The 25,112-nt window shown below is 56.5% G+C and overlaps 1 protein-coding gene across 3 annotated transcripts; it reads right to left on the bottom strand.

Moving 5' to 3' along the window:
* Window positions 1-176: 176 nt before the first annotated feature.
* On the bottom strand, window positions 177-16,691 carry TTLL1 (TTL family tubulin polyglutamylase complex subunit L1). 3 transcript variants are annotated; one of them, XM_037160769.2, is made up of 11 exons: window positions 16,510-16,691; window positions 14,682-14,713; window positions 9,689-9,805; window positions 8,633-8,841; window positions 7,769-7,949; window positions 6,807-6,941; window positions 5,821-5,929; window positions 4,647-4,790; window positions 3,401-3,487; window positions 1,182-1,345; window positions 177-458 (listed from the first exon to the last, which is right to left on the bottom strand). In XM_037160769.2, exons 3-11 carry the CDS (start codon window positions 9,799-9,801, stop codon window positions 317-319), a joined length of 1,284 nt encoding a protein of 427 aa, XP_037016664.2. In that variant the 5' UTR covers window positions 9,802-9,805; window positions 14,682-14,713; window positions 16,510-16,691; the 3' UTR covers window positions 177-316. The 3 variants fall into 3 exon arrangements, with proteins under 3 accessions (XP_037016664.2, XP_037016663.2, XP_037016665.2); XM_037160768.2 differs by having other exon boundaries at window positions 16,567-16,691; XM_037160770.2 differs by lacking the exon at window positions 16,510-16,691 and adding an exon at window positions 16,354-16,478.
* Window positions 16,692-25,112: the final 8,421 nt, after the last annotated feature.

Here is a 25,112-nt window from a genome sequence, read left to right as displayed (position 1 = left end):
GTCTGCCACCCCCTCCAGGCAGAAGGGGCAGAACTGAACGCCCCCGCAGGGCGCCAGACTGGCTGGGGATGTGCGGCTGCTTGGTGTGGGGAACATCCCCAGGCCTGGCCAGAAGCTTGTGCCTGTGAGGGCGAAGGAGAAAGGAGTTTGTTCCCAGGAATAGACTCCCAAACCTTCCAAAGAAGTGCCTTTATTTATTTACAGGGCTTGGGAAAGAAAAAAAAACTCTAGAAAAAGGAAATTTCAAAACGGGTCTTCGGTGAGGCCTGGGCGCAGTGAGTGGCGGGTCCAGGCTGCAGTCCTGCCCTCGCTGGGGTCACTTCCAGGTGGTGAGGGCGTTTCTCCCCGAGTCTCTCCCCGAGTCTCTCCCCCGGCCTCCCTTGGGCCCGGCCGCCGGGCCCGAACGACCCCTCAGCTCCCGGTCGGCCCCGTCGGCCTGCGCCAGCTCCTCGTCGTAGCTAGAAACAGAGGAGCGGAGAAAGAGGTCTCGGGGACGCGGCAACAGCGGGCCCTGGGCTGTGGTGTGGCGAGTGCCGAGTCACCCCGGGGAGCAGTGTGGCCGCCTTTGGCAGCCCGAGGCCACGGGCATAACAGCGCAACCTTGTCACACTGTTACTGTGGACTGTCCCCAGACCCACGGGTGCCATTTTGTCCCCGCCACCAGATGGCATCTGGCTGAGACCCCAGAGGAAACATGAATGAGACTTCAGTGTAGGGAAGGAGAGGTGAAGTCTGGAAATACTTCGCATGGCATCTGCGGGGCAGGTCTGAGTAACCCCGCCTGAGGCAGGGGTCGGTGCGCCTGGTCCCGGCACGTGGCAGGCGCCTCATTCCTACTTACTATACAAACACCAGACAAAGGTCCGGTGTGGCACCCACACACTTTTCTGCTACAACGTGATGCATCCTGTAACATCATTAACGAAATAAATATTCTGCTCGCCCTGGCTGGTGTGGCTCAGTGGGCTGAGTGTGGGCCTGCGAACCAAAAGGTCGCCAGTTCAATTCCTGGTCTCTCTCTCTAAAAAAATAAGTAAGTAAAATCTTATTTAAAAAAAAAAAGAAGCTGTAGAAGTCCTCTGCTCCCGTGAGGCGAGTCCACGCGGACAGAAACCAAGCCGGGCCCCGGCAGCCCTCAGTCCGAACACACAAGGATGGCGCACGGCCACGCGGGAACTCACAGGATTTCGTAGTTGCCGAGGACTTCCTTTGGGGGGGACTTGTTCCACTTGCAGTCCGGGATTTCGCCGTTGGGGACGGCGATGTTGAGGGTGTCATTGATCAGGTTATACTTCAGGATCCGGTCGTTGGCGGTGCTGGAGGTGAGAGACGGGGAGGCGTTAACCTAGGAGAGGAGAGAAAGGGGTCCTTCACTCGCGTCCCCACTCCCTCGGGGTGAAAACGGCGCTGCTGCGCGTTGAGGTCTGGTCTTCGTCTTGCGCTGTTAAGGCCTCCTGCCTTCGGGACGGCTTTAGAGGACGGACTCTGCGGTCTGCTCTTATTAGGGGTCAGACGAAACAAATAACGTACAGAGATTAGCACTGTGGTCTACAGATCAGTCATCACACAGATAAAAATTGCAGGTCAACGGCTGCCGCACACCTATCGGGGCCACCACGGGCTGGGTGCCGTCCGAAGTCCCAGAAGCGCCCGGAGCTCTGCTAGATCTGGAACCAAACGAGCCCGCCTGAGCTGCACCGTGGGGCTGGAGCACATGGTGACGGGCCCTGTTTGCTGAGACGGTGAAACCTCAGCCATAAAGTGATATTCCGACCCAAAAGAGGAGCCCATCTGATAAGAGAAGTTAGTCTCCCAAGGCTTCTGTGGAGCTTAGCAATGTCACAAAACCCACATGTTCAAAGCAGACACTCCCCCTGACTGGTGCAGCTAAGTCGTTTGGGGATTGACCTGCAAAGCAAAGGGTTGCAGGCCGGTCCCACAGATGGCATACGAGAGGCAACAGATCCATGTTTGTCTCTCATCGATGTTTCTCTCCCTTTCCCCCTGCCTTCCCCTCTCTAAGAATAGATACATAAAGTCTTTAAAAAAAAAAAAAGCAGACATTTACCCCGAAAAGAGCCCCGCTGGCCCACAGCCCCGCCTACTCCCTCTTATTTGCAGCACAACCATGATGACCTGGGAGAGCAGAGGCGCAAGCCTGCCACTTGTCCAGGTGTCCCCCAACAGTCCGGCTTCCTCGAGTTGTGGGCAGTGGGTCTCGTGCACAGTGAGAGGGAGTGTCCGGGCCTCAGGGGCCCCAGGGGCCACCACTGTCCTATAAGCATAATACCGTGGTTCTTACTGGGAATGTGCTAGAACTAAGATGTTAGTATGTTAGAAGTGATACTCAGTTAAGATCCTAGCTCATCAAGGGAAGCTTGACTTCCCCTCAAGTCGCTCTGTTTAAGATGCATGGAAAGGCAACGGAGATATTTTACGTGTGTCTGCCCCCGCCCCGGCACCCACGCACGTGCCCGAGTGCTCACGCACGGCTCTGGTGGGAGCGCCCAGCGGACTGGAAAGCACTGCTATGGAGCACGGTCTGCTCTCTGGAAGCCTGGCCGCCCCGGCAGCGCCCTGCAGGGACTCCAGCCCACCTCCCGGGACCGCTCACCGCGTGTTGCTCTTGAGTCTTGGCTTTCCTGGTGAGCAGCCCCAGTGCTCAGAGGCTCACAAGGAGGTGAACCAACCAAGGGGACGGCCTTCAATCTTATGGCACATCTGACCCTGTGTCCCCACAGAGGCCTGAGCTCCCCTCCCTGGACCCAAAGCAAAGCGGGCAACCCCACAAGGCAGCTCCCCACCTGGCCTCGATGGGTGTGCCGATGCCCACAGCCACCAGTGGCTGCTGTCCTCCGAGGTGGCCTCATCCAGGCTTGTCAAGGGAGAAGGGTGTAGGCACTTCACCCTTTCTAGAACTTTCTAGAACAGCCATCACAACATCTGTCTCTGCCTTGAAACAGAGAGACTAATCCAAACTCTGCTTTCATCCAAAAAAGATGAGGCTCCTTATCTCTGGATGAGAAGCCACCACTGCCCAAGGGCATCCGGGTCTGTGAGCTCCCTTCCAGAACCAGAATGACACTGCCCTCGAGGACAAGGCAGGGCCACCGAGCACAGAGTCGACCAGCAGTACCCTGGAGCACCGGGGCAGACAGTCCGCCGAATTCCGGTCTGTGGGCTGGGCCCACCTGAGGAGACAGACCCAGAATGGGCTCCTGTTCAACCATCAGCAGACAGACACACCAGGACATCTGTCCCTGTTCCACTTAAAAACGCATCAGAGGCCTCAGTCCTGCCGTCCAGCCTGAGGGCCGTTTTGCTGGGTCAGCAGAGCCTGAAGGGGGGCAGCGGCCTCGGGGTGGGCTGGGGGCCAGCAGGCACCCGGCCGTGCGGTTACCTCTATCAGCCAGGGCTTCAGCCGGTCGTCGACGATGATGTCGTAACCGTAGCACTCGAAGCAGTGCTTGTCATTGTTCATCACCGGCTGTGGAGAGAGCGACCGCGGTCACCAGGCCAGCACACGGGACCCAGCGAGCCCAGCACCTCTGACTTGGGACGTGGGGGCAGCAGGGCCCTCTGCATGGCTGTGATGCGCCTCACCTCACTTCTGTGACCAGTGGGTCCCCACCTCCACCCGCCTCCTTCCTCCCTTCCTTCCCTTGACCCTCCTTCAGCGCTCAGAGGAGGACACTTCTGTCGACCTCAGAAAGTGATTTATGGCGAAATCACGTTGTTCCCAGCTCTCACTCATCAGAGGCTCGGTGACCAGCAAACAAAGAGCGTCTCCGTCGACACAAGACTGTCCTTAGAGTGAATGGAGACCCAGCTCCAGCCTGGGCGTCAGAATTACAGCCATGCACCCTCATCACAAACCAAACAACACTGCCCACCACTGGTAGTCACCTCTCGGGCCCCTGGGGGTGCAAGTGCCAGGTTACGAGCCCCCATTCTCTGCAACAACAGTCAATCTGTTGACTTAAATTTGGGGGTTTTCAATTTTCAGTCTCATTTTACAAACTGTTCTGCAGGTGCACAAAACCCCCACCAGCACTTGCCCACAATGCAGATTTCTGGGCCTCCCAGGTTGCATGGATTAAGGCCAGCAGGAGGGGCTCCGCCTGCGGCCACGGGGCACAGCGAGGGAGGCACACAGACACACAGCGAGGCCTTGCTGTACGTCAGTGGACGTGTAGACACGGTCAAAAGCCCTGCATGTGAGGCAGCAGACTCCCCCACCCCCACCCCGGGAGGGAAGTCTGCTTCTCACTGGCGGAGGGAAGGCGGGCCCCCGCAACCCTCAACATCTACCAAGGAGCAAAGCCAGAAGCCTAAACATGAGGAGGCTGCTGCAAGTCCGCCTCCCAAACATCAGCTTATGCCAAATATCTGTTACTGATTCAATGAGCACAGAAGGCCTGTGACTGCGGCAGAAGGCCCGGCTCCCAGCGCACCCTGGGCAGCTCCCAGCTGGAAGCGGCTCCGCCCACCTTCCCAAACCAGCCTCAGCCTGGAGCAGACAAGCGGGAGGTGAGACCCTGAACACAGGTATTTTCAGCAAGGAACAACAAGCACCACCAGCTGCAAGCCCCGGCCGGGCTGCCTCGTTCCTGTGCCCCCTCTGCCCCTCCCCGCCCTGCACTCACCGCCACAGCCTTCAGCGACTGCACGACGATCCAGTGGATCTCGTCGAACAGCTTGCTGGTCACCTCCCTGCCTCGGGTGCTCTCCAGGTACAGCCGCAGGTTGCTCACGGTCCACTTGCCCCCGTGGATGTGGTTATAGTCCTCCTGGCCAGGGCAAAGGGGGCGGGGCCTCAGGCCTCGCTCTGCAGAGGAGCCGAGTGCGCCCTCCCTCCTGTGGGTGGACCTGGCCCCAGGGCGGGGATCCGGGCCTCCCACACGTACACACTGTCAAAATACTCGGCTCTGGATACTCTCACAACTAATCATTCGTACCTTGCGCTACAGGCTATGGAGCCCCACCCGCCCTAAGACTGTGGTACCTCTCACTTCACCACCCTCGCACTCGGGGCTCTAGCCACCCTGACCTCCTTTCAGCTCCTGCCATGCTGCTCCCAGCTGCAGGGCCTCGGCACGTGCCGCACCCTCCGCCAGAAGGCTCTTTCCCCACCTCCGCCTGGGCAACCCCTGCTCAAGCCCCACTTCTGCAGGGAAGCCTTCTCCAACCACCTGGACAGGGGGACTCATTGCGCCAAGCTCCTCTGGACATGTGTTCCTTTCCCTCAGGTCACACATCTCAGCTGGGGACTGCACACTCGTCAGTGAGGTCATCTGGTGACTGTCTTTCCCCCCAGGGGCCCTGGGCTCCACGTGTAGGGACCAAGGTAGGTTCGCCCATCGTTGTAGCCCCAGCTCTTGGCGAGGGACCAGCCCCAATGGGGGTTCAGTGCACGCTTGTCGGACGAACGACTGGGCCTGAGCGCTCTCACGAGGTCCTCCCCACCACCCTCGAAGGTGACAATGTCACCTCCTTTTACAACTGGGGAAACTGAGGCTCTGAGAGTCCAGTTAACTCACCCAAGGTCACCGAACTAGAAAGGCAGGGCTTGCGCTCAGCTTCCTTTGCCCCGAGCCCCCCTCCATACTGGAGGGAGGGAAACCAGTATGGGCTGAACCATACTGGTTCGGCTGGTGGCAGGACAGCCACACTGGATACTTATGGCCCCCACGCCTCGTGGGTGCCAGGGCACCTCCGTGTTACTCCCACCCCACCACACCCTCTCCTGCAGAAATGGGAGAAGAAAGAAGCCCACGACATCAGCCTGCTTCCTTAGGCTGGAGGAAAAGGCAGCCTCACCCCGTGTTTCTGGATGGCGACGTTGGTGAGGTGGACGAACATGTTGTCCAGCTCACTGGTGCTGGGGGTGTACTTCACAGTGCAGAAGCGGCAGAAGCCCAGCTTATACCTGAGTGGGAATTCGGATCAGTTCACTACTCTGAGGAAGAGCATAGAAAAACACACAACTTCAGCCCTGCCTGGTGTGGCTCAGTGGACTGGGCGCCAGCCTGGGAACCAGAGTCACTGTTCGATTCCCCGTCAGGGCACGTGCCTGGGTTGCGGGCTAGGTCCCCAGTAGGGGGCGCATGAGAAGCAATCACACCCTGATGTTTTTCTCCCTCTCTTTCTCCTTCCCTTCCCCTCCCTGAAAATAAATAAAATCTTTGAAAAAGAAAAAAAAGAAGTTCTTAAATTCCTGTCAAAGTTAAAAAATACACCACTTTATTCTCTACTAGGAGCTGGGGGATCTTTGTTGTTAGACTTTTAAAAGCAGTCCTTTTTGAACGGTTCTTTTCTTACAACAACTTCACTGAGCCATAATTCACACGTGCTACACAAGTCAACCTCTGAAGCAGGCAACTCTGGTTTCAGTATATGCAATGCAATGTCCTGTGGCCATCACCGCAATGAATCTCACATTCGCGCCACCCTGAAAAGAAGCCCCGTGACCGCGAGCAGCCCCTCCCCACCCCCAGTGCCCGGCCAACGCCAATCCTGCCTTCGTCTAAAGGCCTGCCTACTCCGGGCATTCCACAGAAACAGAATGACTCGGTCCTCTGCAGCTGGCCTCCCTCACTGAGCACAGCCCGTCTGCAGGGCAGGAGGAGCTGCCTTTTATCAGGAAGACTGACATGAGCACTGAGGTTAGGCACTTCACTCGACACTTAGCACGCGCCAGGCGCTGTGTGCACCAGGGTGCTTCACCAGCCCTTGCGACAGCGCAAAGGGGTAAGCGTCACGCCACAGCACGATCAGGAATGACGCCGGGGCCCCGGGGCTCTTACATGTAGCAGCGCAGCGGGCGGTACGTGGACACCAGGACGTACAAGCGCAGGTCGAACTTCCTGCCGCCGATGAGCAGCGGGTTGCTGATGTAGAGCGAGATCACATAGGCCTCCTTGGTGGACTGAGACACGAACCTGGGTGCCGGGGAGAGCCCGAGTCAGACAGGGACCAAAGCTTTCCGCCTTTCCTTAGGTGGGGAGGCAGGGGTGAGGTGCTGTCCACAGAGGGGCCCCCACCTCTGCCCAGGGGATGTGGCTGCGGCTCCTGGGACCCATCAGGCTCCTTGGGTGGACCCTCCTGAGGGCTACCAATGCATCAGATTTAAACGTGCTGCCAGAGAAGGTGTCCCTGCCACTCCTGGGAACGCCTGCCAGGTGTGCCTTCGCCGTGGGAGAGGATCACATGGACAGCGGTGAAGGACCTTGCAGAGGCCGAGAGCGAGCCTTGGACAAAATGGCCTGGAACCCTTAGTACCGAGGAGACCCTCCAGCCCAGGGCGGAGGCTGGACCTGACCCGATGCGACTCCTCCCACTGCCCGGGCTCAGATGCGGGTGAACTCAGTCCACCCCCAGCTGCCCTGTGGGGGTGACACTGTCGCTGACCTCAGTTTACCCAGGTGTGGAACCCGAGGCTCTGTGCAACGAAACATGCTCAGGCACCACGTGTCAGGGACTCAAGTCCCGAGTCCCACTCAGCTGCTCCGCCATCTCGGCGATGCTGCAACTGGATGGCTCTCTCGCCAGCTTCGGCACCAGGCTCCCGTGACCTATGCGGGCTTTAGCAGCGCTCCCTCGGGCCCTCGGCTCGGGAGCTTCCATCGTTACTGATGCTCATGCAGCCACAGGCCTTGCCCTGAACCCCCGCAAAAGCAAGCGAGGGCCACCCAGCCCGAGGCTGACAGACAGGTGACACAAATCTGCCAGCCAGGAAGCACATGGAACGGGTGTTCCCCACACTTACGAAGACGTCTTGCTGTCCCGGGACCACTTCTTGATTTGCGAGAGCTTGTTAATCAGGAAGATGCCCTTGCCCTGTGCTTTGCCGCAGGGCTTCATGATCCAGGTGCTGGAGGGGCTCTTCCGGAACTCCTCCACGAACAGGTTGTAGTCGGCCGGCAGCATGTAGGTGACCGGCACGAAGTCTGGAAGGGAAGCGGAGGAGCACAGTGAGCTGGCCCAGAGCGGCCATGAACAGAAGATTCTGCCACGGCCTCTTCGGGGGCCTTCGTCATTCATTCCCCCGCCCCGTCCAACAACGTCGAAGAGAACAGGGCTTCTGCGGCCTGGCTCCTGCACGTCGCTGCCTTGCCCTTGGTGCCTGGGAGCCACGGGAGCGCCTCACAGGTCTGGATCGCTGGCTCCCCACAGCACCTGTGCGCTCGGGACCGATCCTGCCCACCGACCGGGCGAGGAAACTGAGGCCCAGAGGGGCCACCTCCACAACCGTGCCCAGGCATGTACAGGGGTTCTGGAACTATCCGAGAGCCCAGCTGTCATCACAGGATGGGATAGGGACACACGTCCTCTCTGGGTATTGCTGGGACCAGTAACAATCCCTCGGGGCACTGTGTAGCTCAGGCAGCGGTCGCCTGTGCTGAGCATTGGGGACATCCTCCCCCTTCCTCAAACAAAACACATTCCCAAGGTACTCACTCAGATTCCCAACCTGAGGCCTCCCCCCAATCCTGGAGACACTGGGATGAAAGAGGCGCCCAGCACAACTTGCGCGGACACACTCACCCAAAGGTCGCCACCTCGTGGGGCAGAAGCGAAAAAACTCCACTATTTACATGTGAAGCCTGAGGCCAGTGAAAAAGGCACGCACCCAGGTAGAGGTATTTCCCGTTCTCATCCTTTTCTGCCAGAGGACTCCCTTCTTTCTCCAGCTCTTTCCTGTATCTCTTAATGTTCTTCACCATCAGGTCCTTCCGGGTCAGCTCATAGTGGTTGGGAAAATGGTTGACTATTTGGTCGTCTGAGAGCCGGTAGCCAGTTTCGACGCTGAAGACGTTTCGGATGGTCTGCACGCTCATCCTGAAAGGGGGACACGGAGGCGACGTGCAGGTCGGAAGCTCCTATTCGTCCGCGTGGGGGCCCTGTCCTTACGGCCCAGGAGGCTCCCGGGGCCCTCGCTCACTGCCCACCCCCACGCCCAGCGCACGAGCTGGGGGTGCCCGGCCCCCGTTCCCCATTCCACAGCATGAACTGTTTGAGTCAGGAGCTGTTTTGACTCTACCCTGAACAGTCTCACTGTCTGGCACATAATAGGTGCTCAATAAATGTTTGTCAATTAATGATAACACTGATTTCTTTAAAGAATCTTTTAAATTTATTGATTTTTGGAGAGAGCGAAGGAAACATCAATTTGTTGTTCCTCTCATTTATGCATTCCTCGGTTCACGCTTGTGTGTGCCCTGACTGGGGCTCGAACCCGCACCGACTGTGCTACTGAGACGATAACACTGATCACTGACAACCAACTAACGCAAACCACTGGTTCAGACTCTGAAGTCAGGAAAGTCACACAGTGTCTGCACCCAAAGTCAGGAAGGACAGAGACCCCTTACGACCAAAACCCCGGGGGTTATCCAAGGCCCTAGACTGGACCGCCACTCCTGACCCCTGCCGCCCACCCCCCGCCCCCCGAAAACCGCTGCCTTCCCTGGCGCAGACTGTGAGCGACACTAATGGGGTCGGGGTGGGGCCAAGGGCTTCTCTGTGTGCGCTCCCCGAGCACCGTGAAGAGACGTGGGACAAGGGGCAGGACAGCACGGGGACACCCACCCCGGGAACGTGGGCCTGCGCCGGGGCCACCCGCACGTGGAGGAAGGACAGCGACAAGTGGGCTCCGGAACCAGCCGACCCTGCCTTTTGCGCTCACCAGTAAAAATTCCAGTCCTCGCTCTCTGCCACCTGGACCCAGCCTCTCTTCTCAAAATTGTTTATCAGCACCGACTTCTCGATGTCAGTGACCCATTTCACTTTTCCGGCCATGACCCTGGAAGAGATCGGCTTCTTAGGGCTGAGAAACTTCGCCCAGTCCCCCTCGCCCAAAGGAACCCTTCACACCCCGTGAGCTTACACCCCACTAGCCCCCCAGGTGCATTTCCCCCCAGCAGTGGTTCTCAGCCAGGGCCATTCAGTCCCCTGGGACATGTGGCAAAGTCTGGAGGCACTGTTTGTCACCGCTGAGGGGGTGGCGATGCTTCTAGAACCTAGTGAGAGGCCAGGAATGCTGCCTCACTCCCCACACATGCAGCACAGCCCCCCAAGACAAACCATCCGGCCCCAGTCGACTGTGCTAAAGCCAGGAAACCCTGGTCGAGTGGGAGAGAAAGGCAGCAAGTAAACACTCACCAACAAATGTTCGATTGCAACCGCAATCAAACAGGAGCCACCAAGGAGAGGCCCCTGGGGCAGGGGCAGGGCCCTGCCCAGGGTGGCTGGGTGCCCCCATGTGAGCACCCCACGCCTCGAGTGCGGTCTGTCCCGCCGCTTCCTCCTCGCCCCACTCCAATCCCCTCTCCGTGAGTGTGTGACATCCAAGTGCTTATCGTCGCTCCTCTGCGTCCTAACGTGCGTGGCTCTCCAGGGCACCTGCGCAGTGCGGACCCCTGGCCTCACCTGCTTCTCCAGGCACACCTGTGCACCTTCTCCTCCAGCCACTCTGTTCTCGCCACGCTGGACCTCCCTGCCCGAGCTCTGCCCCGCCCCCAGGGCCTTGGCACACACCGGACGCCTCTGCCCAGCCAAGTCACCCCCCACTCGCCTGCCCCTTGCCCCACACAGCCTCCCTGACCCTGCAGGCCAGGCACTTGCAGGCACCCCTGCAGTTCTGAACCTTCTGGAGGGCAGGGGACTGGCCTCCTTCCCCACCGCTGTGTGCCCAGGGCCTGGCACCGTGCCTGGCATGTGGTGGGTGCTCAATTCAAACTGACTGCGCCCCACACCCGTCAGTACCGCTGTGTGTCTTTGAGCAAGTTAGTCCGCCGCTCTGGACCCGCCGCCTGATTTTCAAACCACTCGGGCATCTCAGGGGTCCAGGCTGCCCCTCCGGCTCCAGCCACAGAAAGTCGCTTTTGTTACATTTCTGTGTACAATTAATTTCCTTCCTTCCTTCCTTCCTTCCTTCCTTCCTTCCTTCCTTCCTTCCTTCCTTCCTTCCTTCCTTCCTTCCTTCTTCTCGTTCTCTTTCAGATCTTATTTTTAGAGAGAAGGGAAGGGAGGGGGAAAGACAGGGAGAGGAATATCACTGTGTGGCTGCCTCTCACACACCCCCTACTGGGGACCTGGACCACAACCCAGGCATGTGCCCTGACTGGGAATCGAACTGGCGACCTTTCAATTCACAGGCTGGTGCTCAATCGGCTGAGCCACAGCAGCCGGGGCCCGTGCACAGTTTGTAAAGAAGGGGTTCCTCAAACATCAGGCTCAAACGTCAGGGGCATGAAGGGCCTCTGTGAACAGAGGCACCTCCTCTGCAGGCTGACAATGGCTTTGTTTTTGAGGCCAACAAGCAGGGCAGGCAAGGCCTGTGAGGTGGAGGTAGGGACCCAGGTGCGCCTGGAGAGAAGGAAAGAGAATGAATTCCGGTGACAGAAGCCACCAGAGGGGGCTCGTGGTACCTGCCCACATCAGCCCACGCCCTGCTCACCCTGCCTGCCTGGTAGGGTCACAGAGGTGAGAATGTGGTCGAGTGGGGGCTCCAGCTCTTGGGTTCGAGGCCCAGCTCCACCACTCACTAGCTGTGTGACCTTAGGCAAGTTACTTAACATCTCTGAACTTCTGGTTCCTTTGTACCTCGAGGATAACGACATTACCTACGCACCTCACGGGTTACAGTGAGGAGAGGAGCGAACACACGTAATCACTGAGAGCAGTGCCAGGCACAGGAAAACTCAAGAAGTACTTGAAATTATCGTCATCCCTGTCTCCATTTTATGAATGAGGAAGCTGAGGTTCAAAGGTTAAGAGCCTGTGTTAAGAACCAGACCAAAGGAAGTTGTGGTGCCTTGATTCAAAGCTCACGGTGACCCTACTTTAAAGTGCCCCCTCTTTCAACAGGGCCCATCCCTGTTGAACTAGGCCTTCAATGGCTGACGACACCCATGGGGGCAAAGCAAGGGATGAATGGAACTTCTCTGCAAGCTGTAAGGTGCCCTTTAACAACCGCATAAGGTCACTAACTGACCAGTCACCGTCCACACGGAGAGTCAGCTGTCACCACAGGGAAACGATGGCAGAAGCGTCACAGGAGCCTCACCGCCACGTGCCGTGAACCTGCGTCCCGGGCGCCTCACACGCCATGCGCACAGTGTCCACACCCTCTGCAGAGGGGACTTCGCTTCTGCTCTGTTGGTTTCGGCCACCACCACCCTGCATCCCTGACGAATCCTGCTCGCGTCCTGCCCCGGGAGTCCAGCTGCAGGTGGTGAGAACAGCCCCCCGGCTGGGCAGCACCCAGGCTACGCCCCCCCGGGCTGCACCCTTTAAGTCACCCTACGTCACACAAATCTCCTGGGTGGCCTCCTCCCGTCTCTGACTCCCACCTGGGCATGAAGGAAAGTGAGGGTGACATTGGGAAATCACAGAGGTGGCAGCTGCACTGTACTGAGCTGAACAGAAGATGGCACCTCCAAGGAGGTGGAGAAGGTGGGTCTCCTTCCTGGCACCCTGCTCCTTCCATCGTGACAAACGGACACTGGAGGGAAACCTCTCCGCCAGACCGACCACAGGCACCTATGGAACCGACAGGACCGACGCTTCCTCTTCGGTCTCACTGACTCTGACTTGGGTTCTTACCTGATCTAAAACGAACACCCAGCTGAGGTGTACATGGCACGTGTCAAGAGACCCTCCAACAGTTTTGCGAACGTGGCAGGACTGTGACTGAGCAGCGTATTCAGTGGGCAGCGCCTTCTGTGTGACAAGTGCACAGGAGGGGGACCTCGGGGTCTTCTCCGGTTGTGGTCGGTATTTCCAAACGCTGTCACTCACTCACTGGCTCCCGCCCACCTTCCCGGCCGCCACACCACCCCGTCACCCACGCTGCTCCTCCTGGCTGCTCCACGCACCTGCACAGCTCGCTCCCACCCGCCGGCCTGCACTCTGCCCTCCCTCCTCTCCACCGAGCGGCCTTTCTCCACCGCCCCTCCCCCAGTTCCTACCCAGCCCGTGAGCAAGCGCAGCTCGGGGGCCACTCTCATCCCTTTGCTGGAATTACTAGTCCCAACTCGGAATCTTCTGGAGACTCCCCTAACCCCTTTGTCGGCGCTCAGCACTTCCCGCCATGCATGAGGGCGGAGTCCCCCGTCACCCGATCCCCTCTCCTCCCTAGATTCTTTCCAGGTCTAAGTGTGGGCACGTGCAGCCAAGCCCACAGTCCCCGTGCCTGACCCCGTTACCCCCAGAACCGAGACCACTGGCGCGTGAGCGGCACACCCTAACCGCTCACTGCGTGCGTGAGTGCGTGTGTGTCAGACAACAGACAGATCTTCAAGGGTCAGGCCTCCGAACCTTGCCCTTTGCTTTTAATAGTCCCTTTGGGGGATGTGTCATGGGCTCAACTGTGCCCCCCAAAACATATGCTGAAGTCATAACCCAGGCACCTGTAAAGGTGACCTTAGTTGGACGTAGGGTCCATGTGGTTAAGGCAAGGTCCTTCAGGCGGGCCCTAATTCAGGGCCAGCTGTCCTTATAAGGAAACGTGGACACAGACACAGGGGCACACAGCCACGGGGAAGCCGGCAGTGTGAAGACAGAGGCCGAGGTCAGTTATGCTCCACAAGCCAACGATCCCCCAGCACCGCCGGACGGGGGGAGACGCGAGGAAGCCCCCCTTCCACAGACTCATGGCCCTGCCAACGCCTGGAGCCACCAGCTTGTGGCTCTTTGACACCACAGTCCTGGGAAACCAGTATGAGATGTAACCATCCTAAACCCTAGGGGGAAAAGAAGAATGAGAAACGTCTGCCCATAAAAAGTGATATGTATAAACACGTATATACGTGAGACCGAATACAGGAAAGTGATGAACAAAAATACAAGGCAGTCACTGCAGTTTTAAAAAAAAGAAGCACAAATGAACAGAGGCCACCTTCAGGTTGTGAGCGAAGAGCCAAAGGAGGGACAGCAGCTTCCTCCTGCCTGAAGCTAGGTGGCCCGGTCGCTGCTGGTACTGACATGGCCGAACCACAGGTGCTGGAAGGTTCTCTCAGGGCCTCGGCCTCCCCAGTCCAAAACCGGGGCTGAAAGCCAGAGCTCCCTCCAGTGCCGTGGTTGCCGCAGGGCCGGGCGGGTGTGGGCCCGCGCGCAGCGGGGACTCCCACAGGCAGCAGGAGCCCCGCCCAACCGCCGCCCAGGAACCTTTCCTAGCCTGGCGCAGCACACTCTCCACCCCAGCCCGGCACACAGCAGGCCGTGGGGCTCTGGGCAGGCGCTGGAGACACTGCCCTCCCAGACGGAGTTCTGATTACAAGCCATATAATCACCAGAACGACAGCTAGCACTCATCAAGCCCTAGAAAGTGTGGGGCACTGGGCTGGGCAGCTTGTTTGGATTCTCCTCTGCTGGGTGCGTCACTGACAGCTCACCTGAGGCCCTAGGGCAGGCGTTCTCTCCACTTACAGAGGGAGTTGGAGGCAGGGGAGAGACAGGAACCTGCCATCGGCCCACCCTGCCTCCCTCCCGCACCGGGTGTCCAGGGCCCCCTGACAGATGCCCCCCACCCCCGCAGGGCAGGGGGCTCAGCAACTGTCTGCAGAACAGACAAAGGCACCAGCTGGCTCAACCCCCAGTATGGAAGCCAGGCTGACTCCTTCCCAACCCTAAGACACAGTAAGCTCTTCCCCCTTGAAAAGTGAACAAACAAATACCTGCTGTCTGATCGTCTTCCTGTCACTTCCTCCTGAAAAAGAATAAAGTGGTGTTAACGGCACTGTGTGATGAACTTGACACTTTACCTCTGGTCTGGTTCATAGGAATGGATACATCTGAATTTTAAGCCACGAGGTCAGTCACTCTGAACGCCAGGCAGCATCAAACGTAACCAGGGAACACAGCCACATGCCGATCTTTACTCTGATCCTAGCTCGAAATTGAGGGGGGCTCTTGCCACCCGGGGTCTGTCAGCCTGGAAAGCCGTCTGGAAAACAGACGATTGTTGGCATTTGCAGAGCACAATGTGGGTCCCATTCCCAGGGCAAGTGGGCAGAATCTTCACAAACATGAGAAAAGTTTCCACAGGCGTGGCCCCTGGGCTATCGACAGACTGGCTTCCGAGCAGCCACTCAGCACTGAGAGCCACCTCGAAAAGCTGCCTGGGGAGAGGTGCTCCTGAACAGTTCTGATCCTAGTAACTCAAACACCAAACCCTGTCAGCTCTCCTCCAGAAGATTCCACAGCCTTCCGCGTCTCTCCCCTCACCCCGGAGATCCTGGACAAGCACAGGATCTGGTTTCCTAAGTGCCGTCCATTGTCCGCCCAGCAGCGGACTCACTTGAACTTTGCTGAGAGGTCTTTCATATCCTGGAGTTAGAACTACTCACAGGCAAAAGCCAGGACCACCTTTCAGGAGAAACAGCAAGCCCGGGAGCCGTCTGTCACCTCCCCCTTCTGGTCCAGCGGTCTAAGACCTGAGCTCTCTCTGCCTTCATCCCACTGCCCCGAACTATCGCTATCACTTTCTTTCTCTCTTCTTTTTAAAAATATTTTATTTATTTACTTATTTATTTGTAGAGAGAGGGGAAGGGAGGGAGAACGAGAGGGAAAGAGATACTGATGTGAAAGAGAAACATGGATCAGTTGCCTCAGACCAGGAACCCCCAACCCAGGCATGTGCCCTGACACAGAATAGAACCCGAGACATTCCACTTTGCGGGAGGATGCCCAACCCACTGAGCCACCCGGGTCAGGGCTCACTATCACGTTCCATAGTCTCAGCGAGGCCACAACTCTAGGGCATCTGGATTCGTTTCCAGCTAGCCTTCTTTGGAAAGGAAAAAGCACCACTTTTAAAGAAAACAATATACAAAAATATAAATGACTTCGCATCCACGCCGTGCACCCGTTGGCAGCTGTATTGCAGCCGTCTGTCTCCTCACCCCCTCTGCACTAGTGCCATGCTCCACGAGATCGTTTACCCGACTGTTTATCCAGGCCTGTAATTCTTTGCCGATCTTTTGCACTACCACAGCCTAGCACTGAAATGTGCTCAATAAATGTTGAGCACACTAAACGGCGTACAACGACAAGATATTTCTAATTTCTAGAATGGGTCCCCTGTAACGCTGCAGCGACTGTATGAGGTGGACCACTAACTCTGCCCCCGCCCCTCTACCTGATGGGGAAGCAGGGAGGGGAGATACCTAGGTCCAGACCCCAAAGAGAGGTGGGTAGAGCGGGGAAGACAAGTTTCCAGCGTTCTGCCCACAGCTCTCGCCACAGGTGCCCTGCGCGCTGCAAGATGTCAACAGAAACAACACAGATTGCAGCAAAAGCCTAGGAACAATGAAATGCTGGGATAACCAATCATAAGAGTGCAATTACAAGAATCGGGCGGTACAAGGTAAGTCATGGGAACTCGGAGCAGGAAGAGGGGCACGGTGGTCAGAGCATTCTTCCCAGCGGGGCTCGGGCCCCACCAGTAGCAATGGAACCTCATCGCGGAGCGGCCGCGTAGACCCGGGCGCCTGCACTGCTCACCCACGTACAGCCACACCCTCGGTCCTGGGGTACGGCGGCCTCGGCGCGAGGCCTCACCTGTGGGCGCAGAGCCCGGAACAGCCCCGTGGAACGCCGGGCAGGGCGTCCCCGCACCGCGCCCCGGCCCCGCCTCCAGCCCCACTCCGGCGCTCGCAGGAGGACACCGTCCGCTGCCCAGCGGACAAGCCCGCCGCGCCCTACTTCCGGGGCGGCGCCCTGGCAACCGAAGACGCTACAGCAGGCGCCGCAACTGCTTCCGGGATCAGATTTCCCCCGAAAGTCTTGACTCCTCTGTGCACCCTGTTTGTCCCGGGCTGAGAGCCTGGGAAGAGCCAGTCCGGTTATTTCCGGGGGCTTCACAACCTTCAGGGCCCAGAAATGAGGTTGAGAAGGGTCTGGGCGCGGGACTGACCCTGACACTGAGGCAAAGCGGCGTGATGACTGTGGCGCTGAGTCCAGTCCCGTCTTGATCCCCTCTGCTGCTCAGCTTCTGCCTGTAAAATTGGCACTGTGGTAGTACTTACCTGGTAGGCTTTGTTACAAGGGTTGTGAACGTTAAGAAACATCCGAAAACTGCAATAATTTTCATGAGTTTATTTCAGCCAAACTGACAGCAATTGCCAGGAAGCGAAATCTCAACGGTTTCAGAAAATGTTCCAGGGAATAGCAGTTATGCATCTTATTTTCTACATCACAATCAAAGGAGGAGGCGCAAGTCGGCTACGTGAAATACCTTGGTGATAGGTTAGGGAGGCCGGAGAAAGCGAAGAGGGGCAGGGAACGGCCGCCTTTGGAATTGCATTTACCTTTGCAGGTATGGGATCGTTAACAGTCCACAATCAACCTGATGATAACAATTCGGGGGTTTGTGGTCTCTGCTCTGGTGTAGTGGTTGTACTTTTGAGGGGCCTGGAAAAAAGGGAATTACTTTGATACACCAAAGGTATGTTTTCAGGTATATTTTTGTGGGTGCAAAAAAAAAAAAAGACAACAGGCTCAGTTAAGGTGAGGGTGGTGAAGACTGCCATTTGTTAGGGAAAATACAGCCCTGGGACATGACTACCTGCCACGAACTGCTTTTCGTTAGAAAGTTTTCATTTCAGACCATCCTATATGGTTACTTTGGTCTCCGAGTTTGCAAGGCCACCATGCAGGCAGGCCTCCCCTGAGCTTGTCAGGTTTAGTTTGTGGTCCCTTTTCTGTCCACAGGATGATGTGACATGTTGCACTCTGCACACAGCAGTCAGGCATGGCCTGCTCAAAAGTTGGCTCATTTGTGAACTCCGTCTGTCAGGAAGAAGCAGCCTGATCTAGTGAGAAACAAAACTGAAGCCAGGCCTGGATTGAATCCTCACTGCAGCATTTAAGATGAAGCCATGTGTCTTGGTCTGTTCAGATTGCTATGACAACAAGCACCAGTGATGGGGTACCTTCTAAACACCACAAACTAATTGTTCACAATTCTGGCACCAGCAGATTGGCATCTGATGAGGGCCTGCTTCCTGGTCATAAATGTTTATCTTGCTCTGCACTCCAAAGCAAAAGTGGTCAGGGAGCTTCCTGGGGTCTCTTTTATTAGGGTACTAATCCCATTTATGAAGGCTCCATCCTCATGACCAACCAACCTTCCAAAGGCTCCACGTCTGACACCATCGCATTGGGGATTAGAACTTCAGCGCATGAATTCGAGGAGACAACACCGTACCGCCATCCTATGTGACAGCAGTTTATGAAGAAGAATTTAGACACACAACTAAAAACACTGAAGGCCAGCAACATTAAAGAAGAGCAGAAAACTAGTGCTGGCCGTGTCTCAGCTGGAGCATCATCCTGTGCACCAAAAGGCTGCGGAGTCAATTCCCAATCAGGGCACATACCTAGGTTTTGGGTTCTGTCTCCTGTCGGTTGGGTACGGGAGACAACCAATTGATGTTTCTCCCACATCGATGTTTCTCTCTCCCCCTTCCTCTCTCTCTCTCTCAAGCCAATAAACATATTCTTGGGTTTTTTAAAAGGCATAAAAATAGAACTGAATGTCAAGGAAACTTCTAGATATGAAGTCAACAAACCACTGGCCCCATCCAGCTCCCCACCTGTTTTTTATAGCTCATAGCTTGAAGCTATGAATGGTCCAAACCGATGACCATTGCGATCGATTGATGATAGGGAACACACTAATTTTTAACTCCAAATAAGTGAACTTTATTCTACTTCCTCTCCAAAAAAGTCCATTTTCTCATTAGTAGACCTGTATTACAAAAAAGTTATACTCAGTTATTATTATATTTTTTTTATTTTATCAATGAAAAAGGGGGTAACATTTTGTGGAACTTGTAGGGCAGAGCCTGGGTTTGAACCCAGAAAACCTGACCATTAACACTGCTGCCTGCCTGGAAAAAGGGCTTGGCTTTCAGGGATTCCTGGAACCTCCCCCAACCTCCTCCCAGGCTACTTTCAGTCATCATCACCTACCTTTAGCGCCATCTAGTGGAAGCTGCTGGGCCAAGTTCACACCCCGTTGCTGCCACTGTCTGCCCATGGCCCTCAGCCTCAGTGTTCCCACCACAGACCCAGGAGGAGATGAAACAGACCTGGAGGATCACACACACGATGCCATTATAGCACCCACCACCGCTGGCTCATGGTGGATGTTCAGTAAACATCGTGTCCTGGATGAGACTTACCTGCAAAGGCCGGTTTCCGAGGCTGATCCCATGGGGTCAGGTTCTGCCACAGGGGGGTTGAAACATCTCCTCAGGTGTGGTCAGGTCCCCGTCCAGGGATGATCTGGTCCCAGCCCCTTCCTGGGCCCTACTGTCTGTGGCTTCTCCTCCCTGGGCAGGTGGCCCCCGGCTCCTCGCCCCAGAAAGGGGTGCTGTGCTCGCCTCATGTGACCTCCAGACCTTCCTCCACCCCCGAGTGCTGTTGGGTTGGTCAAGGTGTCTGTTCAGTCTTTTTCTGTAAAATAAAAGACACTTTCTTTTCATTTTCATCAGTAACTTTATTGATTTGGGTGTTTTGAATATTTTGTCTGCCTCCTGCATGGTATAACGTTGATTGTTCTCAATTAATGTCTCAATTTAATCACTATCGACTTCAACTGATGGTGGAGCATCATCCAGTGAGAAATCTCTAACACAAAACTTTGCTTTTTCTTAGAGAGAGAGGGGGAGAAGGGAGGGAGAAAGAGAGGGAGAGACATATCAGTCAGTTGCCTCTCTTCTGCACACCCTGAACTGGGAACCTATAACCCAGGCGTGTGCTCCGACTGGGAATCAAACCGGCAACCCTTCAGTTCGCAAACCAGGGCTCAACTCATTGAGCCGCACCGGCCAGGGCTGCGGCTGGTTTATGCCACAGAGCATGATGTCCTCAAGGTTCATCCCTGTGGTAGAATGTAAAAGGCTCTCTTTTTTAAAAATATTTATTTATTTTTAGAGAGAGAGGAAGGGAGGGAGAAAGAGAAGGAGAGAAACATCAATGTGTGGTTGGCTCTCATGTGACCCCCCCACTGGGGGACTTGGCCTGCAACCCAGGTATGTGCTCTGACTGGGAATCGAACCAGCGACCCTTTGGTTCGCAGCCCGCGCTCAATCCACTGAGCTACACCAGCCAGGGCTGGGTTTTTTTTAAGGCTGAATAATATTCCATTGTGTGGAGAGACCACATTTTGCTTATCTATTCACTAAGTTAATGGGCATTAGGGTTGTTTGCGCCTGTTAACAAAACTGAAGTAAGCATGTGGGGGGGGGTCAGAAAAAAGAAAAAAAATGGAACCAAGTAAAACCGAAGATCTAATTGGCTTTTTAAGCGATTCATGAATTGGGCAGCATCTCCTCAGGCAGGGAGGGTTAAGGTTAGAGTGAGGGAGCTGGAGGGCAGGGGGGAGGGCAGGCTGGGAGGGGCAGGGAGGGTGGTGCAGGTGAGGGGGGCAGCAGAGTTCCTGTAGCCAAACTGAGCACTTGGCCCCTGGGCAGGCAAACTCGAACTTGGGCCTGGTTCCCAGCATGGCCCCTTGTCTCTGTTCAGCGCAGGAGAAAACCGAGGCTCGGGGAGGTGAGGAGGCTGGCCCGGGCCCCACAGAACGTTCGCCTGGGCAGAAGCCCTCGAGTGGGCTAGAATGGGTTTCATCTCCAATGTTGTAACCTCCAGTCTTGCCCCCAAAGAACTGTCATCTGTGCAAGGATGTGGGTCTCCACTTGGCTGGGGACTTTTCCCAATTCTACCCTTGCAGATGCCAGTCTCCTGAGGGCTACAGACCCTAAGTGCTGTTCCCCGAGCCACACCGCTCAGGGGAGACACCACGGGAGGGTCGGGAATGAAGGGGTGCGAGGCCCTGACCCTCACCTGTGGGAGCTGGACACAGCTGAGCTCGAACTGGGATTTGGCAGTGTGACCTTGGGCCGGTGGCTGAGCCTCTCTGGTCAGCTTCCTTACCTGAGAAACAGGCTCCTAATGCACACGTCACCAGGCCCTGGGGGAGCAATAAACGCTATGACAGCTCCCCAGGCTGCAGACAAGCCCAGACCCTGAGTCTGGATCTCAGGCCCCGCGGCCGAGGTGCAAGCCCTGGTCTTCTCTCCCAACCCTTGTGGGGACAGGTGTGTCCTGCTGCCCCGTCTGGACAGCAGCTCCCTTCCTCCCAAGGCAAAGAGCCAGACTCGATCTCTCTGTCAAAGGTTCACACTGCGACTTCCCGACCTCCATTCCTTCGCCCACTCTGTTCCTTCCACCCAGAATGTCCTGACGTGAAACCTACGGCTCAGGGCACATGCGCAGAGGGTGTGTTTGGGGCTCCCCAGGCTGCCCTCCGACTGGGCTGCATCTCTGTGCGATCCCAGCCCAGCGCCAGCCGAGCTGGCTCCCCGCACTGTGCCATGCTGGCTGGCAGAGGCTCAGATGCTGGGCAGCGTCACTGTTGATTTTGTTTGCATTTCTTTCATCATTAGTGGGGACATAGGGACATATACACATCCTTGGGGGGGGCAGCGGGGAAGGACAAGTGCAAGAGTTGAAATAGAAAAGAAATTATTTCTTATGAGACAAAGAAACATCACCTCGGGTGTGGTCAGGTGCCCATCTAGGGATGATCTGGTCCCAGCCCCTTCCCGGCCCCTACTGTCTATGACTTCTCCTCCTTGGGCAGGTAGCCCCTCTTGGGGGTCCTGTTCCAGGTCTTTGCATGGTGTCCCCTGCCCACCCCCCCAGCACAGGTGTGGACAGCGGTGGCTGCGGATGCCACTTGCGGGCTGCCTGAGCAGCTGGGACTGCTGGTATTGTTTAGGCCTAACCTGCTATCACGCTGATAAACTCAGCTGTCAGAGGGATGTTATTTCTGGGTGAAAGGAGGTTCTGCAGGACCAGCGCTCCTTCCTGCCCGCACCCACGCGGGCCTGGTCCCTCTCCCGATAACCCGGGGCCGAGGGCCTGCTCCCGGAGGGGGCCAGCAGCGGCCGTCACGGCAGGATGTTCGTGGCCCGCTGCACGGGGCCTTCACAATGCTTCGGGAGCAGATACCGCCTCCCCTCTGACCCGGATTCCTGGAATTGTCTGCTGGAGAGGAGGCCTGTTCTCTGTCCCCCTGACAGGTTGCATGAGATTAGGCTATTTTGGTCACACAGGCCACTGGGTTTTTTGGCCCGAACGCGTGTCCCTTACATGGCCGTGGCACTGAGCTGAGTGGCCTAGCTGGCTAAGCCTCTGTAATCTGCTCCGAAATGTGCCGGTCCTATTGTCAATTGTGATACCGGCCTTGTCACCAGCAAAACTGGCCTCTCCGGTTCTACCACAGGCTCAGCGAGCCAAGTACCCCCAGCAGCCATAAATCTGGGTCTTAATTAAAATTCTCACTCTTCGCTGTTTCGAGTCTGACTCATTGTGCTTTGCTAAATTTTACTTTGCAGGGTCGTGTTGAGTTTTCATTTACAAAAAGGGCACAAATCTTAAGCATTCGGCCCAGCACATGCTTACATGTGTACAGAGCCCTGTGGCCACCGTCCATGTCACCCCAGAAAGTTCCCTCGTGACCCTCCTCAGACAATACTCACCCCACCTGGAGAGGTAGCCACTGGTCTCCCCTCCAGCCCCGTAGTTGGGTCCTGCTGTTCTTGAACTTCATGTAAATGGAACCCTGCACTGCGCGTTCTCAGGTGTCAGCTTCTTTCAATGAGCAAAATGTGTGCAAGACAGTTACCGGTGACAACCAGAAATGCAGCACATGTTCACTGCAAAATCTGCAAACAGGTCCCTGGCTGGTGTGGCTCAGTGGACTGAACGCCTGCCTGTGAACCAAAGGGCTGCCGGTTCGATTCCCAGTCAGGGCACATGCCTGGGTTGCAGGCCAGGTCCCCAGAGCTGGGGGCACATGAGAGGCAACCACACATTGATGTTTCTCTTTCTCTCTTTCTCCCTCCCTCCCGACTCTCTAAAAATAAATAAATAAATAAATAAATAAATAAATAAAATCTTTAAAAAAAAATGAAAAAACTGCAAATGATCTACAAGAGAGAGAAGGGACCACTTAATATCCACCCCTGTTAACCACTCTCGACCTTCTGCTGTGTTTCTTACAGACCTTTCATGGCAAAGGAAAACTATTTGTCAATTAAATCATCTCCGATTGTACCTATTTTCCCATAACCTTTTCTCATTTAACACGGCACAGCCCTCCAGTTCTTGGCTGTGTTGCCTGGGACCTGTGAGGACCCCTTTCTGAGGCCCAGTTCCCTCATCTGTGCAGCAGGGAGACCCCCCCTCCCCCCGGCAGGGGCCAGCCAGAGCGCATGGAGTCACCCCGGCGACACTGGGGCTGTAGACGGCCTCGGAGGGGGAAGGGGCCCCCAGGAGGCGACCTCCTATGGTTCTCAGCGCTGGAGGACAAAGCCCTTCGATGGGTGTGTCCTGGTTACGAGGCCTCTCTCAGCGCTGGAGGATTTTCCAGATAAGGTGTCCCAAGGCTAGGGACAAAAGTCTGGGATGGCAAGTGGAAAAACAGGGCCATTGAAAACCAGCACGGGCTCCAGGTCCGCAGGTGGCTCTGGATGCTGAGGCCAGCACCTGGCAAACACACCTGGCCAGCCCTCCCACTCTGCCATGCCCGGTCCCCTTGCTGCTCTTGAGTAGGGATGGTCCATGGCTCTGGGAAGCCCTGTCTTCACTTCCCTCGAGTCTTTGCACCAAGGCCATATCTTCATAAGTTTCCCTTTACCTCTGCGGCAAAGAGCCCCTTCCCTGTCCAACTGTTCCCACCCCACCTGGCTTTGATCTCCCTCCTGGTGTGCTGGCGGTGTGCCAAGCTGCCCAGCACTCTGTCTGCACTGGCGCCCCTACTGGAACGTGTCACCTCTGGGCCCCCACATCTACCACCCTGCCTGGCATATCGTAGGTGCCCCTCAATACTTGTTCTGTGAGTAATAAAATTAAAAAGTCCTAGCAGGGGCAAAACTCAACCCTACATTTGTGCCGGAGGGCCTGCTGGATGCCAGGTCCCCAAAACCCCGAGAAAGTGGTCATGGCCTCAGAAGAGGGGTTCGCTGGGGATGGAGGCCCCCAGGGAAAAAAAGGGGCTGCCCCACAGGGTCATGGCCTTTTCTTAGAGGACAGGATCCACACACAACCCCATGGCCCCAGGGCCAGGCCAGCAAATCCCAATGGAGGAAGGGAAACCAAGGCCCAAGCATGACTAGGGGCCAACTGCAAAGGCACGGGAAGGGCACAAAGTATGGGGAGACCAGGGCTTGAATCTGCCTCTGCTGCCCACAGGCTGCGTGGGCCCTGGCAAGGGGCCCCCTTTTTCAGAGACTCAGTTTCCCCATCAGTACAATGGGGCTACAAGTTCTCTGTCATCTGTGCACGGACCCCTGTGGGTGCTCTGGTGTCTGTAATGGGGATGGCCAGCCCCTGGCTGCCATCGTCAGGGTGACAAAAGGTCCCCTGCTCAGAAGGGGGTGGCTGCCATTATTCTCGTTCTGGTCTTTGGCCATCTATCCTGAGGCTGTTTTGGATTGATAAGAAGCTGTGTCTCCAACAGGCCCAATTCTTTTTCAGAAAGTGCTTTCCTCCTTTGGTCCATCGGATCGGCATATTATCTTGAGGCCTTGCGAGTATCCTCATCCGCCCTCCCCTGAGCCTTCAGTCTCCCTCTGTCCCCAACCAGCCCTCCCTCCTGCACCAGGTTTGTTCACTGAACACTGACTGTGGGCCTGGCGCCGTGGCTTCAGCCTCCAGACTCCTGGGGAAGTGTGCGGTCTCACACATGTGCTTGGGTCTCTGTGGGTCTCTGTGGCCCATGCGGCCCAGTGACCCTGCCTCCCCTGCATTTTCATCTGCGGGGTGACTGTGGGGAGGGGCCCGACTCTATACTCCTTGCCCCTCCCTGGCAGTTACCTGGTGGCTGTCAGGGAGGGTCCCTGGGGCTGGGTGATGATGGGATTTAGCTGGGGGCCCTCGAAGAAAAGATCACGGAATCCTAGGAGGACAGAGAGCCGCCAGGGAGGGAGGGGACTTGGAGTTAAAGAGTTTACCAAACATTTAGGATTATCTTCTCTGATTCTCCCTGCGGCTCAGCCTGGGGCTGGGTGTAGGTGGGGCACGGAGGGGGCTGG

Source organism: Artibeus jamaicensis, unplaced genomic scaffold (assembly GCF_021234435.1).
Source record: "Artibeus jamaicensis isolate MK-2021 breed Jamaican fruit bat unplaced genomic scaffold, CSHL_Jam_final contig_233, whole genome shotgun sequence".
In the NCBI taxonomy this organism is placed as follows: domain Eukaryota; kingdom Metazoa; phylum Chordata; class Mammalia; order Chiroptera; family Phyllostomidae; genus Artibeus; species Artibeus jamaicensis.
This window is presented reverse-complemented; position numbering and strand designations above follow the sequence as displayed.